This window comes from Solanum tuberosum, unplaced genomic scaffold, assembly GCF_000226075.1.
Source record: "Solanum tuberosum cultivar DM 1-3 516 R44 unplaced genomic scaffold, SolTub_3.0 scf00246, whole genome shotgun sequence".
NCBI lineage: Eukaryota > Viridiplantae > Streptophyta > Magnoliopsida > Solanales > Solanaceae > Solanum > Solanum tuberosum.
In genome coordinates, this window is record NW_006239169.1 from 397,507 (window position 1) to 411,192 (window position 13,686).

Consider the following 13,686-nt stretch of genomic DNA (forward strand, 5'->3'; position numbering starts at 1 on the left):
ACGTGGAAAGAACTAAAATGTCAGTTGCAACTTCTGTGAACAACCGGTTGGTTATACGATAACTGGCCGGAGCAAACCACCGATTATACGATAACTGTCCGGAGAAAACCACCGGTTCAGTGCACGAACTTCATAGCCGGCCACACTGATTATCGAGCGAGGACGAAGAGACTGTCGCTGCTTTCAGTATCTACCAGGATAACCGTTGGTTCTTCGTCTTATTCCTTCGCAATTTCTTCCTCGCAGTCGTGCTCTGGTTCTTCAGTTTGGGGTAAGACATTTTCGTTTTCAGTCTCTTCTTTATCTTTGGCAATTGGCATTGGGGGAAGGTGTATATTTCAATCAATTTACTTTACACAAATTTCGAAGTAGTTGAAATTCTTGATATAATTTGCAAGTATTTTACTAATTAAGACAAATTAGGGTTTTAAAGTCAAGTATTGTTTGTTTCTCAATGTTTGATATGGAAAATTGAAGAAGGGTTTTGGAAGTGATGCGTAATTGTGTTAACTACTAATGCTTTTCTTGTATCGTACTCAACTTCGATTGCACTACGCTGATGGTTCAAGCTTCTTTGGAATCTTGACTAGGAGTTGAATGTTAGTTTTCTGGCCTAATCTTGGCTTCCCTTTGTGTTATAAGATAGCAGAATTGCAAGCCATGTTGTAGTTGTGTTTCCTAGGCATATGAGAGTTCTTTATCTAAAAGTAACGTCGGAATTTTAGTGGTTACTGATTATCATTTAGTGAAAGTTGAACTCAACATGAACAGTTAGAAGTTAGATGTTCAATTTAGTTCCGTAGGTTCAGATGAATTTTGTTCTGAACATGGCATTTTATTTCCCCATCCCACAGTTAATTTGCTTTAGAGTTTAAGCACAATTAGATTGGAGCAACAGCTGCTGAAGCTGCAAATATCACTTGTTGCAAGAGTCGTGGAGGAGGAATTGAGGATCAGAAGTCAGAACCCAGAATACCACATGGATCAGAGTATGTAATCGTGTTTGATATTATTAGCCGGATCCACACTTTGTTTTCTTAATGAATCTCGTATATTATTTGCCTTAACCTCAAGTTGTTGCATGTTGCTAACATTATGAATCTGGTCTTTTGTTGTGCCTTTTGGTAACATTATGTTAATGAATCGGGCCATTCTTTATTTGAAATTGATAACTTGAGTCAGCAGTATTTATGTTGTGAAGGTGGGTAGTGATAAAGATCTCTATCTTGGAATTTCATGATTTTGGGAAAACGTTTGACTACAATGATTGGGATTGTAGATATTTCAATGAAGTAAACTCTTTTATTTTAACTATCTGGATATTGCTATTCTTTGGGCATAATAAATTTTTTTTCGAGAAAGGTAACATTATATTTATCATTGACACAAAGCCATGCTGGAGTTCTTTGGGCATAATACTCTGTTACAATGATAGATGCTGTGGTTCTTCAGAGATTGATTTAAGATGTAATCACTAATGCGGTTGCATTAATGATTGACCTTGGATTTGTTTTTTTTTTTAAAAAGATGGTCGGCTTTGCTGGTTTCATATGTCCTTCAGGTTTAACTTGTCCAGTTTTCTCGTTATTTCACATTCAGAGGACAAGAATACAGTATGAACATGAACACTGTTCTTTAAAGTTTTATCTCTTTCCTTGAGCTTCACAGAACTATTACATTGTTGACTCTTGTAAAGACATCTGACTATATTACCTCATGTACAGTAATTAGAGCATTATATTTAAGAAAATAAAATTCTGTAGTGATACTTCTGTTTCTAAGCTTCAGTACATTATATCAAGCTCAAGATCAATTATTTATTTCTATTCTACTCTTACCTCAAAGTTAATGAGAAGACCTAATAGCCTTTTAGGCATTGTATGTTGAACTTCATTAGCCCTGAAGAATACATTTCTCATGTTTCAGCCTTTCAGGCGTTGAATTTCAAAAGCCAACCTCTATAATTCAAAATATAAGGTCAAGCATGAATTAGGACTTCAGAAAAGTAGTTCTAAGTTCATATATTTGTTAGCAACTCTAAAAGATTTACCATTCGATATTGAATGTGGACAGATACTACTCATAAAACAAATAAATAAATGGAGATGGATACTAGTTATATATTATGTTGCTGCAGTCTACTGCATCTAATCACTGTTTATTGACCTCACTTTTTATTACAGTTTATGACCAGTAGTGGTTGCTTATGTCATTTTTATGCATACAGATCTCCTGCAAGATGCCAAAGAACATCCCAGTAACAGTAATATGCCCCCGGAAGATGCGGAAAACAATCAGCTGGGAATCTTTGACAGACCTCTTCCTTGCTTTGGTTGTGGAATAGGATGGTTTTCGTGAGTTTCTTGCTTGTTGCTCCTCTTCTCATTCCCCATCTGTCATTTGTGTCATGATCTAGGCTTCTCTTCGGAGTTCGGACGTATCTTATATGATCTAAGTTGTTTTCTTCTTCTCCTATCTATTTCGATTGCAGCCTGCTACTTGGTTTTGTATTCCCATTCATGTGGTATTATGCAACAATTCTTTACTTTCGGAATTACTACCAGAGAGATCCGAGGGAGCGGGCAGGGCTAGCTGCCAATGCAATAGCTGTGAGTTACCATCCTTAACCCTAAGTGCAAGTTGCATTGATTCTGATTTCAGCTTGATCACCTAAAAAATCTTGATAATGTCAAGGGAATATATCTTTTCTACAGCATAATCTTAGTACTCTTGATCATAAAATTTTTTTTGCTTACCTTCTCGGAAATTAAAAAAAAAAGCCAATGAAGTTTAGTTGTCAGTTATTTGTAGGATCAGCAGCATTCTGTCCTCAAAATCCTCTATCTATTTACATTTGTACATGTATCTCAAACAAGTTCATCACTGCAGGCTCTGATATTTACTGTAGCAGCTCTAGTTGCAGTTGCCCTGATTGTATTGTAGTCATCTTCTGCTATACTCTTATCTTAGCTGAAATCCACAATCCAGAGAACTAAGTGATGACTCCCCTATGAAGAAAGTGACTTCACTAGACCACGCGCATACAGAAAGTGACACCTGCTGGAATAATGCTGCAGGCAATGTGGGGAATGGGAGAAAATAGCCCATTACCAAGGGTATGAACATGTAAAGATGTGTAATACTAGTGTCCATTTGTTGTGCTGTCTATTAGACGATAATATGGCTTAATCCTGTAATATTCATGAGGAACCAAAAAAGATTGTTTTTCAGTTGCTCATGGGTGTGTATAATTTTTCATGACTAACTTTTTTTCTTGTTGCTGCCAGTGAATAATATGTATGTTGGTGACAATAATTAACTAAAAAAAATTACCAACTGAGTTTTTCTAAGAAAGAAAAGAGTGTTACATGCAAAGCGAAACTACTCAAATAAGATGCCTGTATAGATACAGTATCTAAAACTGAATCCTCTTTGAGGTAGCCAACAACATGTAAAATAAACTTTTCCCTTCCAAGAAAATGTATGATTTTCACGATAAAAATTCAGAGCCATTTATTCAGTTTTCATGCCATTATCACCCTCAAACTAGAAAACACCACTCATTTGAGGCAAATGCTAATGCTACAAAATGTTCAGAACCAGTTCTGAGTTCTGACACTAGCCAACATTAGTCAAAGGAGCATAAAAATAGCAGAAAATTGCAACCACTAAAAGTTCCATTAATTTACTTAAAACATATTTCTCTCATAAGAAACTCTGAGCCTTTCATGACTCTACCTAATTCTACCAGTCAAAGGATTGCGAAGATGAACTAAAAGATGATGATTTTGGTATATCAGCAGAACTTACTCTTCCATAAAGTTAGAACTTGGAATTTTTGCTCAACAAATACTTCTTCAGAACATCCATGACGGATCCAAAGTCTGCTTTCACTTGTACTGGGGGATTAGCAAACCGACACTCCATGTTCTTTATTTCTTTTGAATGATAATCAACCTTGGATTGAGTAAACTTCAATCCATGAGCTGTACTCACAACCACTGTCCTATCAGTAGGCGCAATAACTCCAGCCTTTCTCAGCTTGGAGAGTGCAGTCAATGCCACACCAGTGTGGGGGCATATAAACATCCCAGTTGAATCAGCCTGAGCCATCGCATCCATCAACTCTTCCTCAGTTGCCTCCTCCACTATCCCATTGGACTTCTTTAGAGCAAAGACAGCCCTATCAATAGATACTGGGTCACCAATCTGTATAGCAGATGCAAATGTTGTATTTGCCTTGACAGGTTTGAAATCTTTCCAACCAGACTTATAATGCACGTAAAGTGGATTTGCATTGGCTGCTTGAGCACAAACAAGTCTTGGGATACGATCAACAAGCCCCAGCTCCTTGCACATGTGGAAACCTTTGTAAAATGCATATATATTGCCCAGGTTACCACCCGGAACTATCACCCAGTCTGGAACTTCCCATTCAAACTGCTGCAGAATCTCTATTGCTGCCGTCTTTTGTCCTTCTAGCCTCAAACTATTCAAGGAATTAGCCAAGTAAATTGGCAACTCAGCTGTGACTTCGCGAATCAACTGCATACAACCATCAAAATCAGTGTCGATACTCAACACAAAGGCCCCATTGGCTATTGGTTGAACCAGTTGTGCCATAGATATCTTATTTGCAGGTAAAAACACAATTGATGGAATGCCTGCAGATGCACAGTAAGCCGACAGCGCAGCGGACGTGTCTCCAGTGGAAGCACATCCAACACCCACAACTGGTTTATGCATTTTCCGCAACCGATTTACTTGACTCACCAATACGGTCATGCCAAGATCCTTGAAGCTACCGGTGTGGCTGATTCCACAATGTTTGACCCACAAATCACTCATGCCTAGGAATTGTTTGCCGTAACGCTCAGCCCAGAAAAGATTGGAATTTCCTTCAAAAGCACTGATAATATCATCACTGTCAATTTCAGGCAGGACCCATTCTTTCTTGGACCAAACACCTGAACCATAAGGCCATGTTGTCTTGCCCACCCTGGAATCAAACAGGGACCGCCAATACTGGCCGTCAAATTTCTTTAGGGCGTCCATATCGTGTTGGACATCAAGTAAGCCACCGGATCGGCTGCGATAAATAATCTCATCGAGAGGATACCACTCGCTGGAGTTAGGATCGGCATTAAAAGGTACATACCTGCAGAAGCATATGCAAAATTTAAAGTTAACAAGTGCAGAGTACAATTGCACCCACATTTCGGTAAAGTAGATGGGAGCTTGATGTAAATATATGTCTATGATTTGCTTGCTACAGTTGGGAAGTAGCAAATTTAGTGAATTTGTATTATTTCACTTTAAATGCCAATGTTATTTAACTGAGCCTATTCAACCTTCAAAATGTGTGATTTTGTTCCCTGAGATAACGTTGTTAAAAAACTTAACAGAATCATTATTTTTACAAACAAAACAGAAGATAAAAGGTGAAAAGAGTGTTGATTGCTGATGTCCAGCACTGATGGGAGGTGGGCATCAAACTAAGCGCACACAGCCTTCATCCTTAAGATTTCCTCGGCATTTCAGCTCTTCTGATTCCACATTTACGCCCACAGAAGGAAAATACCCTTAACTTTCCCTCTCTACCCTGCAAAGGTAGAGGAAAGGTTTGCGTACATCCTACCATCCCCAGACCCTACTTGTGGGATTACACTGGTTATGCTGTTGTTGTTGTCGTTAAGGCAGATACTCTTACAAGGAGAAATCTTCATTTGCATCTAAGAGCACTCAAGCTTTCAAACTCATTATCACTTCCAGACACCTCAAACAGTCAAAAAACCTGATTTGTACTACATTCAGATACGGTGGAGGCAGAAGGCCTCTCCATTCTTGAGCCAGTGAAGTCCAATCTCTCCAACATTCACAGTAATCAGGCAACCCCATAGTCCCATCGTTGTAAAACTCCCAGTCAACAACCCACCATTTAGAACCCCCAAAATAACATTTTTTCTTGCAGCAGCAACAACAACAACATATCCAGTGTAGTGACACGAATGGGGACTGGGAAGGTAGTGTGTATACAAACCTTACCCTACCTTGGAAGGTAGAGAAACTGTTTCCGAAAGACACACCTACCCACAAATTAAGCTGGAAAAAAAAATTGAATCTTGAAGGATGATTAAATAAGGAATATCTGTTTCTACTATTTTTCTAGTTTCTCTATTCATTTAAAATAATGATTCCCTTAAAGCTGAAACTTTATAAAAAAAATTGAATGAATAGAAGATTAAATGCGCTCATTCAAATACTAAGGAAAACCAAAACCGGAATAACGCAATAACAAAGGAACGTTAAATCCCAATTTATATAACTGAAGTCGAATGTAAATGGGTAGCATAATACGCATACCTAGCAGAGAAATTGTGGGAAGAGATGTCGCGTCGGGCTTCCTCACGGATATTCTCGTCAGCAGGGCGGCGGTGCTTCTGAAGTTGTGGAGATTTGGAGTTTGCATCGTCTGAAGAAGATGTGGCTTTGATAGGAGTGAAGAAGGAAGCACGGTTAGATTTAGCAGGGGATTGTTGATGAAGATGAGGGTTAGGAGAGAGGAAAGAGGATCTGAGCATGCAAGAAGCCGCCATTGTTGAAGCAGTGAGAGTGGGCTATAAGGCAGTAGAGATGGTAAAGAGGGAATGAGAAATGTACTCTCCAGTTAGAAATATGCCTCTGCTACTGTTAATTAAGAAAAAATGATAAATAAATATAAATTGTCCAATTTCTAAATAATGTGATTTTCGTTAAGGTGACACTATTTTGAAATGGAATGAGTAGTACATTTTTAAAAGAGTGATACAATTATCAATAATGAACGTGATTTTCATTATGATGACACTTATTTTGAAACGAATGAAATAGTAGGGACAACTTTTTTTACGAGTCAGAATCAAACTTAATATTATTTTAAACAACTGAGTATTGTGGAAATTGTACATTATTAGGAATTACATTTTCGCAAACAAACAGAAGTGAAAATTGTACTTTAGCCTATCAACAAAAAAAAATCGTTATGACTCATTATGTTTGGCTGGATGTAATTTGTATTATCAAACCAAGTCGATTTTTCTCAAGTATAAACAACAACAGACAAGGTGTAACCAAAGTTTTCATGTTACGGACAATGTAATGTGATATTATTGCACCCCACAAGAAAAAGTGAAATGTCATAGCCAAGAGGACTAACAAATTCAATTATTGTATATTCCTTCCGTTCACTTTTACTTATATATTTTGGTAGACTAAGAAATATACGATCTGAGTATACCATCTCTTTTGAATGGTGTATGTAATCAACACGACCATAATTCACAATTATAGGCAACATCAATGTTTAAAAACCAAGAGACATGTACACCAAAGTTGGTGGAAGCTCAATAGATCACATCAATGAGACTTAATCCTACTAAAACGACTAAAGAAGAGACATTATCTGTTTAAACTCACAGTATGTACCTGTTTTTGCTACTTAAGACTCTTTTTATAACTAAACCATCAATAGAACCTTTCCCTATTCATCAGCTGCATGTTCTAACCAACAGTATAGAAAGATGAATCACAGTGCCATTAAACTTCCACTCGTTAGAGAGCCAAACGGCCTGAATAACCTGACTAACAGAAGATGCTACTTTATCAAATTTTATATGTCAACTCGAGCTCTCTTGTGGCTACAAGACGGACACTTGTATTGCTTGATATGCTCAGCCTTGGCAGGGGTAATCTTCACACACTTGCCGTGGAACCACTTTTCACATATGTCACAGCATATCCAAAATTCATCTGCCGCATAATTTTCTCCACAGGCACCACACAGTGTCTCGCCATGCTCATCCTCATCCTCCTGCTCATCCAAACCCTCCTCTTCATCTTTAGGCTGCAACTTTGCTAACTTCTCCTGATAATCTGGTGCCCTCTGCTTTTGCCACCAAAAAGAAAAATAATGATAAACCAAAAGAAGTGAAGACCATGTAGCCAGACAATAGGTATCATTGTTACAGGGTTAGATCAGATTAGCTAGTCCAAGGACAAGCTCTCCTTGACATCTCTAATATATCCCGGAAAACAGAAAAACAAATATGCAGTAGAATGTGACAGGTGTTCAATCAAGATCGAACATACTTGATAAAACTTTAAAATTAGTATCTCCCAAGTCAAGCAAGCAACTAATGCAAATTTGTCTAAGAAAAAATTAAACATCATGCTACTTCTGACCAGCAAACCAACATATTGTCCAAAGATAGACTTACCGCCTTGGAATTTGACTTGGATTTTTTGCCACTGTGGCCAGAAGACTTTTCTTTCTGTTGTTTCTTTACAGCACCAGTCACTACTTCATATATTGTAGGCAATTCATTTATCATGTTGAAAAGCTTCTTCCTGAACAAGATAAAAGAAACTATGAGCAACAGAGAAAAAAAACGCAGTGAAGTTCATGAGGTGGGGAACTGTGATGACTTCTGTCACCACTGAGGCCATATTGACAATGTATATCCTGATGTGGGTTTCAAACAGGAGGCACAATCTTGGGTAGGTATATAGAAATGTGAACCTAATAACTACAAAAAAACAACAGAAATTAGCTTTGAATTTCATCACTAAATTTGGTCGTAGCTAACAGCAGTCACTAAATAGGTTTAGCAATGCATTTTGTTGTTAAGCTATGGAATTAGTCCGTCCCTAATGCCTTATTTTTTAAAGTAGTGAATAAACTATTGTATCCTATATGCAGTAGGGCTAATGGAAAATAACCAGAACATGGCGTTCCATTAACATCAAATTTACTTTTCTAAGTGAAAAGTTGGAGCATTTTCGATTCATCAAACCCTCTGACGAAGGATTCTACATGTAGCAAACACAAAATGCAGAAATGAAATAAAATTGAACCTTGCTCAATAAGAGCTCTTTCACAATTTCAAAGAAAATACTTGAGCTTGAATACAATGATATTGGCTGATTGACTGTGATTAGCCAAAAACAGGTTTGACAAGGCTTAGATATGTTAATTCATACAGATATCCAAGCAACAGAGGTCAACTGTCTATTGATTTGATTTACATTCCATTTGAAATCTGTCCATACATAACAAATAATGCAAGCTGGAGGAAGAATTTCTTTAACCTGTAACTATAATATCTATGTTTCTAATTTAACCAGCACAGTTCTGCCCATGCCCAATAATTCTCTATGTGTACAACTTAATATTAAGCAGACTTAACATTTATACCTCCTCTGGAACAGTAGCACAGCTATTAGTGGCAGCTTGATACCAAGCACTGTCTGAACTATATTACCAATAACAAAAAACGATTACTTCAATGCAACACGTCCCAAATCAAATAGATGCATGGAATTGCTTGAGAAAACAACCAGGAAAACAGATAAACAATTTGATTTACTGGGGATCAAATACAAATATAAAATCATCAAAGGAAATACTAGAAGCAAATATCTCCAAAACTTATCACATCGCCAACAGATATGAATTACCAACATACTTTAATCAAGTAATGTTCTTAACGTCCTTTAAGCATGGAAATATGTGTGCTTACAACAAATGAAAGTTTGGATGAGAAAAAGTACCTGCTGGCTTTATCAAATCCAAATCTAGCACCAAAATAGAAGGCGACAGAAAGCAGCCAGGAATCACTATGGACAGCAACCAAGGATAGCCAATCCTTGTCTTCCATCCCATCTCTAGCAAAGTTAATACCAAGAGCAGGCTCAGGGAGCTCTGGTGGTACTTCTTCAGCAGGCAGATTGACCTCCCATTGTTCATTTGGGAGACCATACAAGCACAAGTTTTCCTTCTCTGGATAATACACAATGGAGATGTTTAACTGCTTGAACTAGAAACTACATAATCATATAAGATGGACTAAATTACCAAAAGTAAAGTACACCACATTAATGTTAAAAAAAAATTGTTCAAAGAAGGGGACCATGGTGTGAAAAGGAGCATGGTAGATGTTACCACAAACTGAGCCTCAATTAAAAGAGAAAGAGAAGAGTATCAATAGGGAACTAAGTACTCTAAATCAATCACCTAATATATGACACATATAGCAGGAGTATGAGTCAGTGCCATTACATATGACACTTCCAGTAGCAAAGCAAGTTCACTTTTGAAAACTTTGAGAAAATCTTTTCATCCATAAATTACCACTAAATGCATCCAAGTATGGCTATATTTAGGTCCATAAATTTAGCACAGCTAGGGAAGCAAGGAGTAAAATCAAGTAAGGAGCAAAAACTCGAGATGAAAAAAATGTTGAAGCTCAGTGCCCTGTAATTTAGAAGTAGTGTTCTGCTTCTAGAGTAGGTAAATATTTATTACAGATATGGAATTACAGAATTTATAAATACGCAAGAGCGTTTACACTTGCTCAATTTTTTTTGCTTTTGCACTTGGCCAATGTAATGAAATGGAGGAACTACAGAGAACATGACATGACAAACTGAGAATTTATGTATATGTTTACTGGCATATACAATAACATACCCAATGTACACAGACCCTCGGCTCAAGTAACACATAACAAGTCAGCTTGGAAAAGACAATACAGATTAGTACAAGGCATAGCAAATAATAGAAAAAACATAACAGACCATACAAAGTGGTATATAAATCTAAAAAATATAAGAATTTGTATTTATAGGCATATAAAGGTACAAAGTACAGTAATGCTAAGACTATCCTATCTTTAGATAAATCTGAATAGATTCTAAGAAATTATAAGTCTATCGAGACAACTTCATTCATAGGTGATTCAGAAACCCAATGCCACCTAATTTTCTCCAAAGAGACCTAACTATATGTGCAGTACAAATAATTGACTGCTCCTACATAAATTCCTTGGACCAAAACACACCCTAATCCTCTCTTCCTACTCCGACCACTTATATTGGTGCAATCACCTATTCATTGGTGGAGCTAGAGTTAAGGCTATGCCGCTATGGATTCAATAGACCTCAATAACTTTGGCGAAAATTCTATATTTGTGTCAAGAAATCCAATTGATATACAACAACATACCCAATGTAATCCTACAAAGTGGGGTCTAGAGAGGGTAAAGCTTATGCAGACCTTACCCCTTGGAGGTAGAGAGGCTAAGTGGGTGTTTGGATTGGCTTATTTTAAGAAGCTTTTGCCTTTTAAGCTCTTCTTTAGTTTTGTAAAACACCAAAAGTGCTCTTAAGCACTTTCTTTTAGGCTGAAAAAGTACAAAGAAAGCCATAAGCCAAAGTTTTTTTTTTTTTTGATGACAAGGAAAACCCGCAACCGCTACCCTTTGGGTGCGCACAGGGTAAAACCCCCACTCCTATGCAATAGCTCGCAAACCACATAAGAGAGGTAACTCGCACTAGGCAAGCCTGGTGCGACGAGCTCGACCTAGAAGGCAAACCCCTTGCTTTCGCTGGCAAGGGGTTTCGAACTTGAGACCTCCACCATGGAAGTCCCAAGCTCAAACCACTGGGCCACCCCGAATGGTAGCCATAAGCTCCCAACTTATGGTTTTTAGCTTTTAGACAATAAGCCACTTTGAAAAAAGCCAATCCAAACACCCTTTAAATCCACTTAATATGTATAAATAACTAATCCAAAACCCAATAAGTTCTCTTTCTAGAATCTAGAATCCATCAACTCAAATATTTTGGATCCACCTTTGCATATGTCACCACTCACCACCATCCTAAAACACATATGACTGATAAGGGAGCCAGTTCAAGGGGAAAGAAGAAAGAGGGGGGAGAAAGAACACTGAAGCAGATGTGCGTCTAGTATCTAATTAATCAAACAATACACTTGTATTCGCGAGGTATAATCTGCAGTTCCTTCAACATGGCTTCTTTATCGCATGTGACTGCATCTCAAATAAACAATTACAGCAGCTTGTTGAAGCTTTAGTTATGCCACAAATGAACCCGCGTATCAGAATCACATTTAATATCTAAGTCAAGTCAACAGCTAGGTATCGGATAAAACGCTCACTGTGGGTCAGTTCTAGATTTTTTGTACATAGTTATCAGCACATGACAACTAACACAAAACTGTTTAACTACTTCATAATAAACTGATCCTGTTTCCTTAAGATCTTTTCAGAAAAAAGAAACACACACACGGCATTGCACACAAAAGATGCCAATGAACAAACAAAACTCTGCTACGATAGCAAGTTCAATCATTCACTGCCAGAACACAATGATAACATCTTCGTCTAGTGCAATATCAAATTCCATAATACCCAAAACTAAAATGAAACAAAAATCCCAATGACAGTCGATAAAAAAATTCCAAACTTTATACTGAAGAAGGTCCAACTGGAAAAAACACTTACCAGGATCACACTGCTGATAAAATTCTTCCACATCTGGAATACAACAAAAACAAAATACACTGATTAGATACAGAATAAAGACAAATAGTAAAAAGAAAAGAAAAAAAAAGAGGAATAAAAATAAACATGAAGCAAAGGGAAACATCATTACTTCTATTTGAGAATTCAAAAAAATAAAAAAAGGGAACTGTAATTTTCTCAAAAACATCTAAAGATTGAGAAATCTCATCCTAATTTCACAAACACACCCAAAAAAAACTCAAAAAAATCTAGGGTTTTCAATTTTCAAAGAGCAATTATTAAAATTTGAAAGAAAAAAAAAACGAGCAAGACGAGAAACAACACTTGAAGCAACGCGAAACATCATTACTACTATTTAGGAATTCAAAGAAAAAAAGGAGGGACTGTGATTTTCTCAAAAAAAAAAAAACTTCTAAACATCAAAAATCTCATCCCAATTTCACACACACCACAACAAAAACTCAAAAAAACTAGAGGGTTTTAATGGAGGAGTAATTAAACTTCAAAAAACCAAACAACAACAAAAAAAAACCCACCTACGGTAAGAGCCTTAATCAAAGCAGTACGTCGTCTCTTGAAATCCCCAAAAACATCTTCCACAGTTCGGGAATCAAACTGTTCTCCTCCTCCACCACCGTCCATTAATCAGTAGAGCAACCTCGAAGGAAATTTGTAAGAAAAAGAGAGTGGCGTACGGCTGCACAGTTCAAGGGGGGAAAAGAGAGGGAGGAGGGGATTTTGAATTGTGAGTAGAAACAAAGAAGAATGGGAAAAAGGGTTTTAATAAGTGAAGAGAAGATGATGAGGAAACCTAGAATAGTGGATAATGCTAAAGTAGTGGACTATGATATAAAAAAACCTAATTAAAATTGGGAAAATTACGTGTATAAGCAAATATATACTAGTAAATTCGTTAACATATCTATAATTTGTCTTAATTACAATTCGCGGCCTACTTTTAGTTATAATTATGTGTCTCAGCTTTTTAGTTTTGTATAATTTGGAATTTGTATAACTTTTATATAATTCGGAATTTATATAACTGTTTTCATTTCTAATGTTTGTAATTGTATAAATTAGTTATTTCAATCTTATACAAAAATAATTGAATTATACAAATGTATCTGCGAATTATACAAACAAGACAACTTAAATTGTAGTTACAGCTCGTAAATATGCAAACTATAGTTATAGAACATAATTAAGTTTATTATAGTGGCTATTTGCGAAATTTGCCCAAAATTTTGTTATTTTTAATAAAGCCAATTACATTGTGGAGGATAGAACCCTCCTTGAAAAGTTGGGAGGGTAGGTAGACAAC

General features: G+C 36.8%; 3 protein-coding genes across 5 annotated transcripts; 1 reads left to right on the forward strand and 2 right to left on the reverse strand.

Annotated features, from left to right (window-relative positions):
• The first annotated feature begins 31 nt into the window (after positions 1-31).
• On the forward strand, positions 32-2,981 carry LOC102591483 (60S ribosomal protein L18a-like protein). The gene is made up of 5 exons (XM_006357332.2): positions 32-271; positions 855-989; positions 2,228-2,354; positions 2,492-2,609; positions 2,890-2,981. Exons 2-5 carry the CDS (start codon positions 980-982, stop codon positions 2,941-2,943), a joined length of 309 nt encoding a protein of 102 aa, XP_006357394.1. The 5' UTR covers positions 32-271; positions 855-979; the 3' UTR covers positions 2,944-2,981.
• An 11-nt stretch (positions 2,982-2,992) lies between these two features.
• On the reverse strand, positions 2,993-6,678 carry LOC102591826 (threonine synthase, chloroplastic-like). Of its 2 annotated transcripts, XM_015313415.1 has the most exons (3): positions 6,364-6,678; positions 3,811-5,158; positions 2,993-3,071 (listed from the first exon to the last, which is right to left on the reverse strand). In XM_015313415.1, the coding sequence occupies exons 1-2, from the start codon at positions 6,594-6,596 to the stop codon at positions 3,823-3,825; spliced, it is 1,569 nt and encodes a 522-aa protein (XP_015168901.1). In that variant the 5' UTR covers positions 6,597-6,678; the 3' UTR covers positions 2,993-3,071; positions 3,811-3,822. The 2 variants fall into 2 exon arrangements, with proteins under 2 accessions (XP_015168901.1, XP_006357395.1); XM_006357333.2 differs by lacking the exon at positions 2,993-3,071 and having other exon boundaries at positions 3,453-5,158.
• A 618-nt stretch (positions 6,679-7,296) lies between these two features.
• Positions 7,297-13,172, reverse strand: LOC102592153 (PHD finger protein ALFIN-LIKE 3-like). Of its 2 annotated transcripts, none has more exons than XM_006357334.2 (5): positions 12,902-13,172; positions 12,345-12,377; positions 9,589-9,817; positions 8,256-8,385; positions 7,297-7,924 (listed from the first exon to the last, which is right to left on the reverse strand). In XM_006357334.2, exons 1-5 carry the CDS (start codon positions 13,005-13,007, stop codon positions 7,649-7,651), a joined length of 774 nt encoding a protein of 257 aa, XP_006357396.1. In that variant the 5' UTR covers positions 13,008-13,172; the 3' UTR covers positions 7,297-7,648. The 2 variants fall into 2 exon arrangements, with proteins under 2 accessions (XP_006357396.1, XP_006357397.1); XM_006357335.2 differs by having other exon boundaries at positions 7,297-7,921; positions 12,902-13,170.
• Between the last annotated feature and the right edge of the window lie 514 nt (positions 13,173-13,686).

Coding starts and splice junctions, on each gene's coding strand:
- LOC102591826 (XM_015313415.1), bottom strand. CDS start 6,596: ATGGCGGCTTCTTGCATGCTCAGATCCTCTTTCCTCTCTCCTAACCCT. Junction 5,159..6,363: donor TCCCACAATTTCTCTGCTAG/GTATGCGTATTA, acceptor ATGCTTCTGCAG/GTATGTACCTTTTAATGCCG.
- LOC102592153 (XM_006357334.2), bottom strand. CDS start 13,007: ATGGACGGTGGTGGAGGAGGAGAACAGTTTGATTCCCGAACTGTGGAA. Junction 8,386..9,588: donor GGATTTGATAAAGCCAGCAG/GTACTTTTTCTC, acceptor TATCTTGTTCAG/GAAGAAGCTTTTCAACATGA. Junction 7,925..8,255: donor CCAAGTCAAATTCCAAGGCG/GTAAGTCTATCT, acceptor TGGTGGCAAAAG/CAGAGGGCACCAGATTATCA.
- LOC102591483 (XM_006357332.2), top strand. Junction 2,355..2,491: donor TGTGGAATAGGATGGTTTTC/GTGAGTTTCTTG, acceptor TTTCGATTGCAG/CCTGCTACTTGGTTTTGTAT. Junction 2,610..2,889: donor TAGCTGCCAATGCAATAGCT/GTGAGTTACCAT, acceptor TCATCACTGCAG/GCTCTGATATTTACTGTAGC.